Here is a 13,914-nt window from a genome sequence, read left to right on the forward strand (position 1 = left end):
GAGGAGGAGGCGCCGTACGGGGCAAAACCAGGACAAAACCGTAGAAGCCGCGTCCTGGCTGCAAAATAGGGTTATAGCAATTTATTACTCGTTAACCCTGTGAGGACCAAGGCAATTTTTCCCAATTTTTTTTTCTCTTTGCATTCCGGCAGTTATAATTTTTTTTTGCGTTCCTTTGACGTAGCTGTAGGAGGCCGTGTTGTTTGCGGGATGAGTTGCACTTTGTGTAGGTGCCATTTTTTTTAACGCTCCTTCGAGTTGATGTAGCCATAGACTTCCGCTCAAACATGACCACGCACAATCCCATTGTCGGCATCCACAGTGAGCCCCTTTTAGTCAGGCCCCGTGCACACGACCGTGTTTTTCATCCATCCATAAATACTGTCCGTAAATACAGTCATACGGTCCGTATCGCATGCGTATTTACTGTTACGCTATAAAACCGGAGAGGAATCTAGGGTAATCCCCCTGGCGTTTGCATAGCAATGCTGGCGTAATTACGGATGCACATCCGTAGCCCTCTGTAATTGTGGACGCGCCCATAGACTATTATGGAGAGTCCGTGTCGTAATTACGGACAAAATAAGGTAATGTTCTATAATTCTACGGCACGGACGTCCATCCGTAAAAATACGGTAAGTTGTCCGCAGCCCATAGAAAGAAATGGGTCCGTAATGACGGATGAAAAATAGGGTCGTGTGCAGGGGCCACTGTGATCAGGATTGTGTGATCCTATGGGTACAGCCGCTCATTGGCTTCAGGTTAGATGATGGGGGTTTGACTCCGTTTTAGTGACTGGATTTGACCGTTTTTGACCGCAGAGAGAATTTCGTATTTTTCTGCTCTGCTGTTTTAGGTCAGCGCTTGGTTAGCTCTGCTGCGTCACTGTGTTTGTGCGGTCGTTTCTGCCCCATCAGCTTCTTGCCAAGGATCGTTTTGAACAATGCGCCGAGATGATGAGAGTAAAGTTCACTCGTGCAGCAATTCTAATGGCGCCGTAGTGGAAATGACACCTGAGACGTTCTTCGTGTTCTTGTGTATATACAGTGAGCTGGAAGAGGACGGCGTCGCTACGTAGATAGAGTTTTCCAGTTTTATGTAAATAAAGCTTAATGATGGTGGAAAGAAAAGCTCTACAGCATTTTTTTTTTTAATTCTTCATCCTCTGCTTGCTGTCAGTGAATGAAAATTGTCTTGTTTGCATTCAGATGCTGAAAACCCATGAAGGGGTAAGGTGCGAAACTCTGCATATGCCTCACAAAGTGAGATTTACACCGGCTATGAGCCTGCCCCCTTTTCACAAAAGGGGCAAGGGCGGCATAAAAAGGCCCTTTTGCAAATTTCTACGCCAGAAAACTGGCGTAGAAAGGTTAATAAATTCACCCCAAAGTATATGAGAAAGTTGCAGAAGTTTTTATCTTTTTAGGATCCGTGCCCTTCTCATCTATATGGGGTAGTTGAAGGCCCTTTTACACGGCCAATGATTGAGCAAGCGCTCGTTTGTCGTCTGACTGTTTAGTTTATGCAGCAGATGATATCGTTGTCGGATCTCCCATGTAAACGATCGCTCGTCCCCTTACGTTACTGATCATCGCTCCTTGTGAAAGGCTCAAAAGCACGTCGATCAAGGGAAAACCGCCTCAGATTTTCAGCTGTTTTTTAAGCATCGAGTGTTTTTCTATTGACCCAATGAAGAACTGCTCCAAAAACGGTTCAAGAAGTGACATGCACTTCTTTTTACGGGGCGTTTTTTTACGCACCGTTTTTACAAACGGTAGCGTAAAAAAACGCCCTGTGGGAACGGGACACCGGTTTTCCCATTGATATCAAAGGGCAAATGTTTATAGGCGTTCAGCCTCTGTTTTTCGGGGCGCTTATAGCCCGAAAAACGGCTCAAAATAGGCTGTGTGAACATGCCCTTAGTCAATAACCGGACTCCTCTCTCTTCTGTTTTGTTTGGGTGAACAGTAATTTGCTGCATTCGTTCTTCTTAATTGGCTTTTTACAGCTTCCTAATTGTCAATACGAACTTTACATAATGATTATTGTATTTTCTGCCATTTGTAATGGTTTCCACGCCGTTGTTTACTGTCCTCCCAGGATAAAGGTTATTAAACATCACCATAATAGTGACAAAGCTGCACCTGAAACTCCCAACCTCCATGTGATGTACTCACTATTCTGCTGGTGGAGTCACTGTGTACATACATTACATTACTTATCCTGTACTGATCCTGAGTTATATCCTGTATTATACTCCAGAGCTGCACTCACTATTCTGCTGGTGGAGTCACTGTGTACATACATTACATTACTTATCCTGTACTGATCCTGAGTTACATCCTGTAATATACTCCAGAGCTGCACTCACTATTCTGCTGGTGGAGTCACTGTGTACATACATTACATTACTTATCCTGTACTGATCCTGAGTTACATCCTGTATTATACTCCAGAGCTGCACTCACTATTCTGCTGGTGGAGTCACTGTGTACATACATTACATTACTTATCCTGTACTGATCCTGAGTTATATCCTGTATTATACTCCAGAGCTGCACTCACTATTCTGCTGGTGGAGTCACTGTGTACATACATTACATTACTTATCCTGTACTGATCCTGAGTTACATCCTGTAATATACTCCAGAGCTGCACTCACTATTCTGCTGGTGGAGTCACTGTGTACATACATTACATTACTTATCCTGTACTGATCCTGAGTTACATCCTGTATTATACTCCAGAGCTGCACTCACTATTCTGCTGGTGGAGTCACTGTGTACATACATTACATTACTTATCCTGTACTGATCCTGAGTTACATCCTGTATTATACTCCAGAGCTGTACTCACTATTCTGCTGGTGGAGTCACTGTGTACATACATTACATTACTTATCCTGTACTGATCCTGAGTTACATCCTGTATTATGCTCCAGAGCTGCACTCACTATTCTGCTGGTGGAGTCACTGTGTACATACATTACATTACTTATCCTGTACTGATCCTGAGTTACATCCTGTATTATACTCCAGAGCTGCACTCACTATTCTGCTGGTGGAGTCACTGTGTACATACATTACATTACTTATCCTGTACTGATCCTGAGTTACATCCTGTAATATACTCCAGAGCTGCACTCACTATTCTGCTGGTGGAGTCACTGTGTACATACATTACATTACTTATCCTGTACTGATCCTGAGTTACATCCTGTATTATACTCCAGAGCTGCACTCACTATTCTGCTGGTGGAGTCACTGTGTACATACATTACATTACTTATCCTGTACTGATCCTGAGTTACATCCTGTATTATACTCCAGAGCTGTACTCGCTATTCTGCTGGTGGAGTCACTGTGTACATACATTACATTACTTATCCTGTACTGATCCTGAGTTACATCCTGTATTATGCTCCAGAGCTGCACTCACTATTCTGCTGGTGGAGTCACTGTGTACATACATTACATTACTTATCCTGTACTGATCCTGAGTTACATCCTGTAATATACTCCAGAGCTGCACTCACTATTCTGCTGGTGGAGTCACTGTGTACATACATTACATTACTTATCCTGTACTGATCCTGAGTTACATCCTGTATTATACTCCAGAGCTGCACTCACTATTCTGCTGGTGGGGTCACTGTGTACATACATTACATTACTTATCCTGTACTGATCCTGAGTTACATCCTGTATTATACTCCAGAGCTGCACTCACTATTCTGCTGGTGGAGTCACTGTGTACATACATGACATTACTTATCCTGTACTGATCCTGAGTTATATCCTGTATTACACTCCAGAGCTGCACTCACTATTCTGCATGCTTCTCAGCATCCCCTGCTTGTACTGGATTGGTAACTGCCCCTCTATATTATAGGAGCTTCGCTAATTGCGAGTGATTCCACCTATTATATACCAAATTATTCTGTCATGCTGCTTCTTCCATTGCCGCTTGTGTCAGGTGTCAGTGCTGCGTGTCCTCTTCCTCTCGCTCCTTGCTCTGTATTGTGCGTAACATTTTCCTGTCTTCACTCACTTTTTCTTCTGATGGCGGCTCCTGTAGACTGGTCCTGTCCTGCTTTTGTCCTCTGCAGTGATGCTGTGTACACAACATGATCACATAACAGGTTCTTATCTATAAGGGGGTAAGTGGGATATGGGCCCGGCCACTTGTGTTGTGTTTGGGATTTCTTTGTACACAATAACTAATAGGACGGTGACTACCTGTGACCTCCAGGGCTGATGCCGCCGGCCACCTTTATATCCATTCCCTTATCTCGGTCAGATAAGAGCAGGAGGGGTCAGTGTATACCGAGATTACACATAAACCTGAAATAGGAGCGTGGGGGAGGGGATGCAAGTGTAAGATATACTACAGACACTAAAGTTACATATTCCACCCCTGAGGTCCTTCTAGAGGGGATCACGTTCTCATCGTCACATTGTCATGTTGAGGGTCGTGTCTGGAACTGCCCCTTTAAAATGAAGTGGCAAAATTTGATGCATTAAAGGGATGGTCCAGTTTTATGAAAATGAAGCGTAATAATTGTATAATGTAACTTTCTAATCTACTTTGTGTTGCAACTCCTCACCACTTTCAAGATCTCTGCTTGCTGATAGTGAATGGGAACATTATTGCTTACATCCAGAGTGTGAAATCCTGTACAGGCTATGGCGGGGTTCACACCAGCATTCGGCGTTCCGTTGTTCTGCTCCGACAGAGAAGCAGAGCAAGGGAAAAACTGGAAGCGCTGATTCCGTTGCACCACGGACTCCACCGGCGGCCGACAAAACCCATTCACTATAATGGGTTCCGTCGGGGGTGTCCGCGGTTTTAGTGTTTCCAGTATTCTTGGCCGGATCTGCGACGGAGCCTCCAATGTAGATGTGAACGAGGCCTTAATACATCTCGCAGCTGAAGGGTTTGTTACAATTGTATCCAGCTTAGACCATCCTCTCTGGACTCAGACCTGATACGTTTTACTTGTACTGACACACTGTAACAAGCTCTCACAGCTGACGGGTTGTTACAATTGTATGCAGTCTGAATAATTCTCAGTGAGCTAAACAAATCCACAAACCTCTCTGCTGTCCCTATAGTTTGTTACAATGTGGAAGTAAAATATATGTAGCAATGTCCCCAGCTGTGACCAGTATTAGGTCTGTGCAGAATGTAATCAAGGTATGTTACCGTTCCCTCACAGCTAGCAGAGATCTTGTAAATGGTGAGGAACTATAATGATGTATATTAGAAAGTTACAGACTTGTTTCTTACAGCTGTATACAGGGGTATGGGCTATATACCAGCGGTTGCGGAGGTGGTCTCTGGGGGGAGGGTCAGGAATGCTTGGCTGTATATTCTTGTAGGGCTCAGGAGCCGTGGGGGGATCTGGTCTCTGGCCCCCTCATGTTTTATGGCTTTTCCTCGCCGCTCGCTCTTGTGTATTTTCAGCCTTTGACCTATAATTGATCTTGCAGGTTCCTTCCTTTGCTTTATGGGGGGGGTGGGGGTTAATGGAAAGTTTTTTCTAGGACACAATACTCTGCGTTATCATAGGGATATTAGTCATGTCGCAACAGATTAAGGACATTTCTAGCTTCTGGGTGACCTCCAGTATACATGTACATCACCGATCCCGTGGGGGTTATTAATCAGCGGCAAAACGGCACAGATTTGCTATTCGTGGGACTCTTGAGTGAGGTCTCCGGTGAGAGTTGTAGTTACAACCACATGGAAATGGCTAGAAAGGAGTTTTCCTGGTTTGCATAACAAAGTTCTGCAACTTTTAAATATATTTTTATACCATTTACAAGATCTTTGCTTGCTGTCAGTGAATAGGGAAAAATTCGTTGACATGCGCAAACTGAAAGTCTAAGGCTGGCCATACACATGAGATGTACGTCGGCTGCACCCTCCGATTTTCAACGGGACCAGCCAACCATCTAATGAATGTGGTGGCGTCCTGACTCTCCCGTGATGGCAGCGGCAGATGTCTGGAGAGAGAAGGGTCGGACATGTTGAATTTCAACGTGTCCGATACTTTTGTATCTGGCACCGACTTTCTCCCTTTTGAAAAGGCGCGCACGCCGGGCCCTGTGTATGGGGGAGTTGGGAGGAATAGCTGTCAGCCAAATGATTGTTCAGCCAACGGATTTTTCAAGTGTACGGCCAGGTTCACACTTTGCGCATTTCGGTTGCGCAAACCTAATTTGTTATCACAGCATGCCCTGACGCCCAGACGTGACGGAAAAAATCCTCTGCAAATACGCTGTGGATTTCACCCTTTGCATTGCATCTTATTGTCCCGTAAGTGAATACGGATTTACCGCGCCGAAAGTCCAAGCCGAATCCACAGCGTCTGATCACACTCGGTCTGTTGCGCAAATGTTGTAACGCAATGAGTGATATCCGCAGTTATAACCACACCGAAATCCGCGTGTAACAGATGCGGCTTTGTAGACCGGTTCAACTGCGTAATATTTACACTGTGTTATCCGGCCTCATGCTTCCCACAGCTGAGGGTTTGCTACAATTCTACTCTTATGTTGAAAAAATTCTTAAAAAGCTTTATTGATGGAAGGCGTTTAACGTTACGATGTTTCTCCAGCTGCAATTATTTTCCCCTTGTTATTGCCAAGCGCCATTGTCTTCCTTTCTAATCACATGGCGGTGAGAACAATGCGTCTTCCTTCAGGACAATTAAAAGGAAAACCCGTCATGTCTTCTGGAGCTGCAGAAACAATTCACAGGGCTTTAGAGCCTTTCCTCCTGCGCTTAGCTGAGCTGGGCCGGCGCGTCTTGTGTTGGGGTGAGCCATGTACTGAGCACGGTGCGCGGCTGATATACAGGTCTAACATGATCCTTATCTCCAGGACTTGTGATACACAGGACTCCGCAGCCGCTGTAACCAGAGACACAGTTGGATTAGATTGTCAGCTCCTCTGGGCATCTTCTCCCCGTACCCCCTCTACATTGTCTTCTTGTCATTCTCGCAGGCTTCATACTGTGGTGGGATCAGGTTACTCATTGATGTGGAGCAGCAGCTGCTCGGGTCTGATTTTATAATTTCGGGTCTGGTATATTCATCTCCATATCATTTTCCTAAAGTGCCAATGTTAGCTGTGAAAATGCCCCCAATTGTCTCTCTAGATGCCCCATAGTATAATATCACAATACGTTTTCTCATCTGCAGTTTTTACCCTCGTGGTCCAAGTTGGGGAATGTCGACCGACAGTTTTTTGCAACTTTTTGGAGACGTTCAAGCTCCTCTATATGTGTTGCAGACACCAGTAGTAAACGGGAGTACATCAAACATACTGATCTTTTTAAAGGAACACGAAACCCCCTTTTACATGGCAGATCCCTGCCCGTTATCAAGCGCCGATCGACAAGGACGTGTTGATCGGCGCTCTTTGCTCCATCCATAATGGAGCGATGATCGATCGTGGCTATATGGGGGGGGGGGGGGGAACGAACGATCAGTAATACAATCGTTCATCTCCATACAGTTTCCATATTGTGCTGCCGACAAGCGACCGTTTTTTAGGCAGCATAAAAGTTCTGATCAGCTGCCATGTTGAAACGGGCCGATCAGGAGCGAGTATTGGTATGAGTTCTCATTCACCCAACTTCGACCATGTAAAAGAGTGAATGATAAAAATAAACTGGAGATAAACTTGCCCATAGAGTCTGCAGGATCCTGAAACAAACAGTCTTGTAGAAATCCTGCGGAGGACACCGGGGTTAACTTCACTGCTGATCTGTTTTAATTTTGCTGGTAATTGTGGTGTGGCAGGGCTTAGCCAATTGGGCGGACCTACCACAGACTGGGGGCAGAGGGAGGTTCCTGCTACAGCCAGTTGCCTTACAACTAGAAACAGAATTATTATGATGATGAGGAGGAGAAATTGGCTGATCTCATCGGACACCGTTTTCTTTGCATATTTGTCAGTTTTAATTGCAATATCAGACAAAATAAGAATAAAGGAAAAGAGGAATTGCTGGGATATTCTTTTTATTTATTTTTTTATGTGCATTTTATACGTTTTAGTTTTCCTGTACGGGAAAGTGTCATCTTCCTCACCTTCAGCAGCCTCTAGTTCCCTAGTTGCTTTCATGTTCTATGTAAATGTTTGGACCACCGAACAATCCCACTACAGTAAGAAGAAGACTGGGAGGATGGGGATGCAGCTGCAGTATCTCAGCATGCTGTGAGAGGGAAAGGGGGAGCAGAAGTAGGGAGACATCTGATTGGTGTAGGATCATACCAGGAATAGCCCTCCCACTTCGTAAGCCTGGAGGGAGAAAATATATAATATTAGGAGGCAGTGGATGGGGAAACAGGCTGGATGGACATTCACTTGAATGGGGCAGTTCCCAGCCCCACCAACCATGACAATGAATGGGTGCCCGGGAGTTCATGGATTTGCAGCACAGTGGCCGCAGTGCTAAAATAACACTGCCGCCCATTCATTCTCCGAGTCGGTGGGGGCCCCAGAGGTCGGACCACCACCGATCAGAAAGTGATGGTATATCCTAGCAATATGCCATTACTTTATAAATTGGGAGTAACCCTTTAATGCCGACTTGACGAGTGCATGGATTGCCCCACCTGATAACCTCACCCGTCGTGCCCCGTCGTTCACCCTCCTGGATGGGTCGTATATGAATTAGCAAAGTAAGTAAATGTGAATTCGTCTAATCCCATGATGCGTCCTCTGCTTCTCGTCCTGCACCTCTCTCCGGCTACACACAACTATTCCTGGAATTTCTGACACGTAGATAAGACCGGTAGGGCGGTGTGTACACAGTGTTACTGTGACCTGCCGCTTATCCACCCAGAACTGAATGTGCCGGGAACAGCCGTATACCTGCGTACATATTCTAGTGAGTTCATGGAACTGCCCCTTTAAAATGAAGCCGCACATATTGATTACTCATTGTATAATAACAAATTCTACAGCTTTCTAATCTACGCTGTCATTTTCAAGATCTCTGTTTTCATCAGCGGATGAAAACTAGACTGCATACTATTGTAGCAAACCCTGAACTGTGAGAAGTATTCGGTCAGGACAGGTTTTCAGTTTCTGGATATAAACAAGAATGCTCCCATTCACTGACAGCTAGCAGGGATCTTTACAATTGCGAGGAGTTTAAAAAATAAATTCTGCAACTTTCTAACATACTTTGTGTTTCATTATACATTGATTTATTTCCATAAAAGTGGTAATATATATTTCGGCTGGGTTCACACATCGCGGTCAAAATTTGTTTGGCAATATCGCGCCATTTTGCCACAAAAAAACACAACATTTTGGCCGTGATGTGTGAATTTAGTCTTAAGAGTGAAATGTATTGAAGGAGTGGACCACTTAAAGTGGCTGCTTTCCCTGGCAAAAACTTTTTTTGTGTGGTCGTAGCCCAGTAGTCAGACCCCCTGATGATCAGATCAGGACCTTCATTGGAGGAAGGTATCTGGGGGCCAAAATACTGCGATGTTGGCCGTACTGTTAGATCGCTCGGATTCTGGTTTTGCAAGGGGGAACATCTGTAGATTGGCGGCAGGTCGGCGCACTCTCTTGGCATACTGACTCGCTGGGGGGGGACTGATGCCACTACCATTATCATTGGCACACACACATGATTGGCCATAGCAATATTAGGGCATCTTTAATAGTATTTTTTTGCATTTAATATTGCTGGAAAGCCAATTCCTCAGACGACTGTCGTTGTCCTCGTCGTCTGGATGTGGATTCTTCCCGGTCACACCGTGCAGAGATCCTGTGCCCAGGAAACCGGGAGAACCAGTTATCAGGCGGAGGTGCCCGTGTCTGTGACTAATGCCGACCTCACTGTTTTCTGGTTACATCACTGCCTGCAGGAAGATACAATGTGCTACTTTGTATGTGACTCACCCTGGGGGCTGTGCGATGTATCACTCGGCGTGTTACTGTATATGTACATTATTCATACAACGTGCTCCTTATCTGGGCTCGGAGGATAATATACAGCTGAGGTCACCACGTGTGCTGCTGCTGTACCGCTGATCTCCAACCGCTGCTCATCTGTGCTATATGCGGTGCCCAGGGGTGTAGCTAATATAAAGCCTATGCCACTGCCTTTCCATAAGCTCGGCGCCATGTTGGATTGGGCGTTGAAGCTTTATGTTACCAGTCCGTCAGGGCAATCGGCGCCCCCTTCAGTAATGTCAGGTAATGCACCCAGTGCCACAGATCAGATGGCACAGCCCTAAAGCTGGCTCTGGAAGCTGGGGGCTGGCAGGGCATGCATGTGCCATGGGTGACAAGGGGAGCACGCTCGTTGGCCCGGGCAGCAAACCATCTTTTGCCCTGGGTGAAGGAAAGCCTAGCTGTGACCATCGTGATCTCCGTCCGCAATAGCAACTTTTTCTGTCCCTGTTGGGTTTACAAAGACGAGGACATAGGAAATAACCCAATCTGGACTAGTTCTATGATTTCTATTTCATGTCCATTCAAGTTGTGGATCTCACTCCCCGCAGGATCTCCCGTGTAGTAATATCTGCTGCGTCGCGATCTCCGACTTCTATTCTTGTAGATTGGAGTTCGACCTCTCGGATGTTGCTGATTTGTGAAAAAATAAAAGGGCGTCTCGGGTCCGCCAGAATGGCTGTCGTTTCCGACTGAATCAATAGCGCAGTCGACTGCGCTATTGATTCCGTCATTAAAACGGAAACCTGCCGGAATGGTGATGAACGGAAACAATTAGCAATGTTTCCGTCACCATTGATATCAATGGTGACGGACACGGAAGCTGTGGTTTCAGTTTGACTTTCCGTTGCGGGGTTCACCCGACGGAAACCTCCGACGGAACCCCCGGAACGGAAAGGGAACGGTGATGTGAACAGGCCCTAAGGGTGCAGTCGTTTTGCTGGAATCAATAGCGTAGTCGACTGCGCTATTCGTTCCGTCAAAACGACGGAACCCCTTACACAACGGTGCCAAACAGAAGTCATTTGCTCCGGATCCGTCACTATTGAAGTCAATGGTGATGCAACCTGTGGTTTCCATTGGTTTCAGTTTGGATTCCGTTCATATGTTCCCCTGACTGAAAGGTCTGACGGAACGGAGCCCCGACGCTGATGTCAACGAAGCCTTACTGGACCGCCACGTCTGACTGCCCGTGCTACAGACTCCTCCCTGCCCCGTCTATAACATGGAGGAGTCTGTACCGCTGGTAATCAAGAGCCGACCAGTCATCAGAAAGAAGGCGTTGCCCCTCTCCACAGTACAGCCCGCGAGCAGGAGCCTCAGAGGACTCTCCTTTTTTGCAGCATTCTCCCAGGCATTTTTGGGGCAGTAGGGAACCCTCTTCTAGAAATCTTACAGAGAATACAGGCGTCCATTTGTTTCTAATTCCCCCTCCAATTTTGCTAGCGACCATCTGGAGGTGGAGCTTAGTTAAAAGGGTGGGGCTATTTGCTAATGGTAAACCTTTGCACTGGATGCAAGGATGGGGGGGGACCCCTCTATCTGTTTCGTGTCCCGATGGATCACCGTTGGGTGCTGCCACATCCGTGTCGCGGTTACTGTACATCCGGGTGTCGTGGAATCATTTCTCGCTGATATCATCTGTTTGTTTAAACCGTTCCAGTCTGACAAGCTAATATTTCCATACGGCCCGAGATCTGTGTATTATTTTTATGGACTGTTTGACACTTCAGGACAAGCTACAGAAAATACAGAACCGGATTTCCAAGATGCCTAATCCTGTAGAAGCCGCAGGCAACTTGCTGTGGATTTAAGGATCCAGGTCCACCATTCCAGGAGCCAGGTTTTTAGTAGCCCAGAAATAAGTTTCCATAGGACTTTCTAGGTGTCATGGGCGCCTGGCTCCTGGGATTGCTCTAGGGATAAGATTCTTACTCCTATACACGTACATATGGAAGAAAAGGGTAAGGGGCTGCGGGGAGATGCTCACCACTGCTATAGACTTTATGGGTATGCTCACACGCAAATCAAAAAACACGGCTGTAAAATACGGAGCTGTTTTTAAGGGAAAAAAAACTCTGATTTCCAACCGTTTTTTGTTTTTTTTCTTTTGATGTGTTTTTTTGCGGCCGTTTTTGGAGCTGTTTTTCTATTGACCCAATGAAAAACTGCTCTAGAAGTGACATGAACTTCTTTTTACGGGGCGTTATTTTACGCGCCGTTTTTTCAAACTGCCCCCCCCCCTGGAACAAAACAATGTTTTTCCCCATGAAAATAATGGGCAGATGTTTGGAGGCGTTCAGCCTCCGTATTTTTAGCCGTTTTTCAGGGGTCGTTTGCTGCCCGAAAATGGCTGAAAATACGCCGTGTAAACATACCCTTAAGGGGTTGTCCAGGATTAGAAAAACATGACTGCCTTCTTCCAGAAACAGCGCCACACCTGTACATGAGCTGCGTCTGGTATTGCAGCCCAGTTCCATTGAAGTGAATTGAGCTGAGCTGCAATACCACTAACAACCTGTGGACACGGATGGCGCTGTTTATGAAAGCATCCATGTTTTTCTAACCATGGATAACCCCTTTTAAGTAAGAGCCAGTTAGACCAATGAAGAGGCCAAGGAGAACTTTCATAGTCATCAATAGACAACAACCCCAAAAAGTTGTGCCCAGTTTTTGAGGGGATTTGCCAACCACCGCTGTATTGTCATTTATTTTGCTTGCGGTAGTACATACGTGGCTTTTTGGGTCGCTGGTCCAGTGTTTGACTGTAAATCCTATCCGTTTACTTGGAGAGATGAGACTTGGATTGGAAGTCTTGGTATAAACCAGTATGGCCTCCTGCAATGTGCGGCGTGTCTGCAGAATATTCGCTGCTCTTCATTGTTACTTGGTTTTGTCTTGTTTTCTTCTAGATGTTTCTCACGGTTTATCTGAGTAACAACGAGCAGCATTTTAGCGAGGTGCCCGTCACTCCTGACACCACCTGTAGAGACGTGGTGGAGCTGTGCAAGGAGCCCGGAGAGACGGACTGCCACTTGTCTGAAGTATGGCGAGGCACAGGTATGTATCTGCTGCACGACCGCTCCACGGATGCTATTAAGAGATTATACAGGAACGTAGATCCATCTAGATATCTCTGGGGGAATGTGGCCATAGCCCGGCGGACGTCTCACAGATCGTTGGTAGCATTTTACCAACTGTTTCCTTACTGATCGGGCGCAGCGCTCATGAAGCCACTGTGGTCAATTGGAGAGAGAACTGTTCAGCTCATGAATCTGGAGCCTGAAGCAGAAAATAAATCACCGGCCACCGGGTATTAACTTCTCTCTTACCAAGGACCACCGGGGATTCTGACATGAGCCTCTCCACTCCCCCCCCCCCCCCCCCACTACCCTAGACCACCAGTAAAGCAGACATGAACCCCTCCACTACCCTGGACCACCAGTAAAATAGACATGAACCCCCTCCACTACCCTGGACCACCAGTAAAGCAGACAAGAACCCCTCCACTACCCTATGCCACCAGTAAAGCAGACATGAACCCCTCCACTACCCTATGCCACCAGTAAAGCAGACATGAACCCCTCCACTACCCTGGACCACCAGTAAAGCAGACATGAACCCCTCCACTACCCTAGACCACCAGTAAAGCAGACATGAACCCCTCCACTACCCTAGACCACCAGTAAAGCTGGCATGAACCCCTCCACTACCCTAGACCACCAGTAAAGCAGACATGAACCCCTCCACTACCCTGGACCACCAGTAAAGCTGGCATGAACCCCTCCACTACCCTAGACCACCAGTAAAGCAGACATGAACCCCTCCACTACCCTATGCCACCAGTAAAGCAGACATGAACCCCTCCACTACCCTATGCCACCAGTAAAGCAGACATGAACCCCTCCACTACCCTATGCCACCAGTAAAG

At 46.3% G+C, this 13,914-nt stretch overlaps 1 protein-coding gene across 6 annotated transcripts in view; it reads left to right on the forward strand.

Annotated features, from left to right (window-relative positions):
- Positions 1-13,914, forward strand: part of TP53BP2 (tumor protein p53 binding protein 2) — a 44,790-nt gene that overhangs the window by 5,660 nt on the left and 25,216 nt on the right. For 5 of the 6 annotated variants that reach the window (XM_075863399.1, XM_075863400.1, XM_075863402.1 and 2 more), the window contains exon 3: positions 12,896-13,043. The exons of the other annotated variant lie outside the window; for it this stretch is intronic. In XM_075863399.1, the coding sequence (XP_075719514.1) occupies positions 12,896-13,043 (148 nt within the window). The remainder of the gene's footprint in view (positions 1-12,895; positions 13,044-13,914) is intronic. 6 annotated transcript variants of the gene reach the window in all.

This window comes from Rhinoderma darwinii, chromosome 4, assembly GCF_050947455.1.
Source record: "Rhinoderma darwinii isolate aRhiDar2 chromosome 4, aRhiDar2.hap1, whole genome shotgun sequence".
Taxonomy (NCBI): Eukaryota; Metazoa; Chordata; class Amphibia; order Anura; family Rhinodermatidae; genus Rhinoderma; species Rhinoderma darwinii.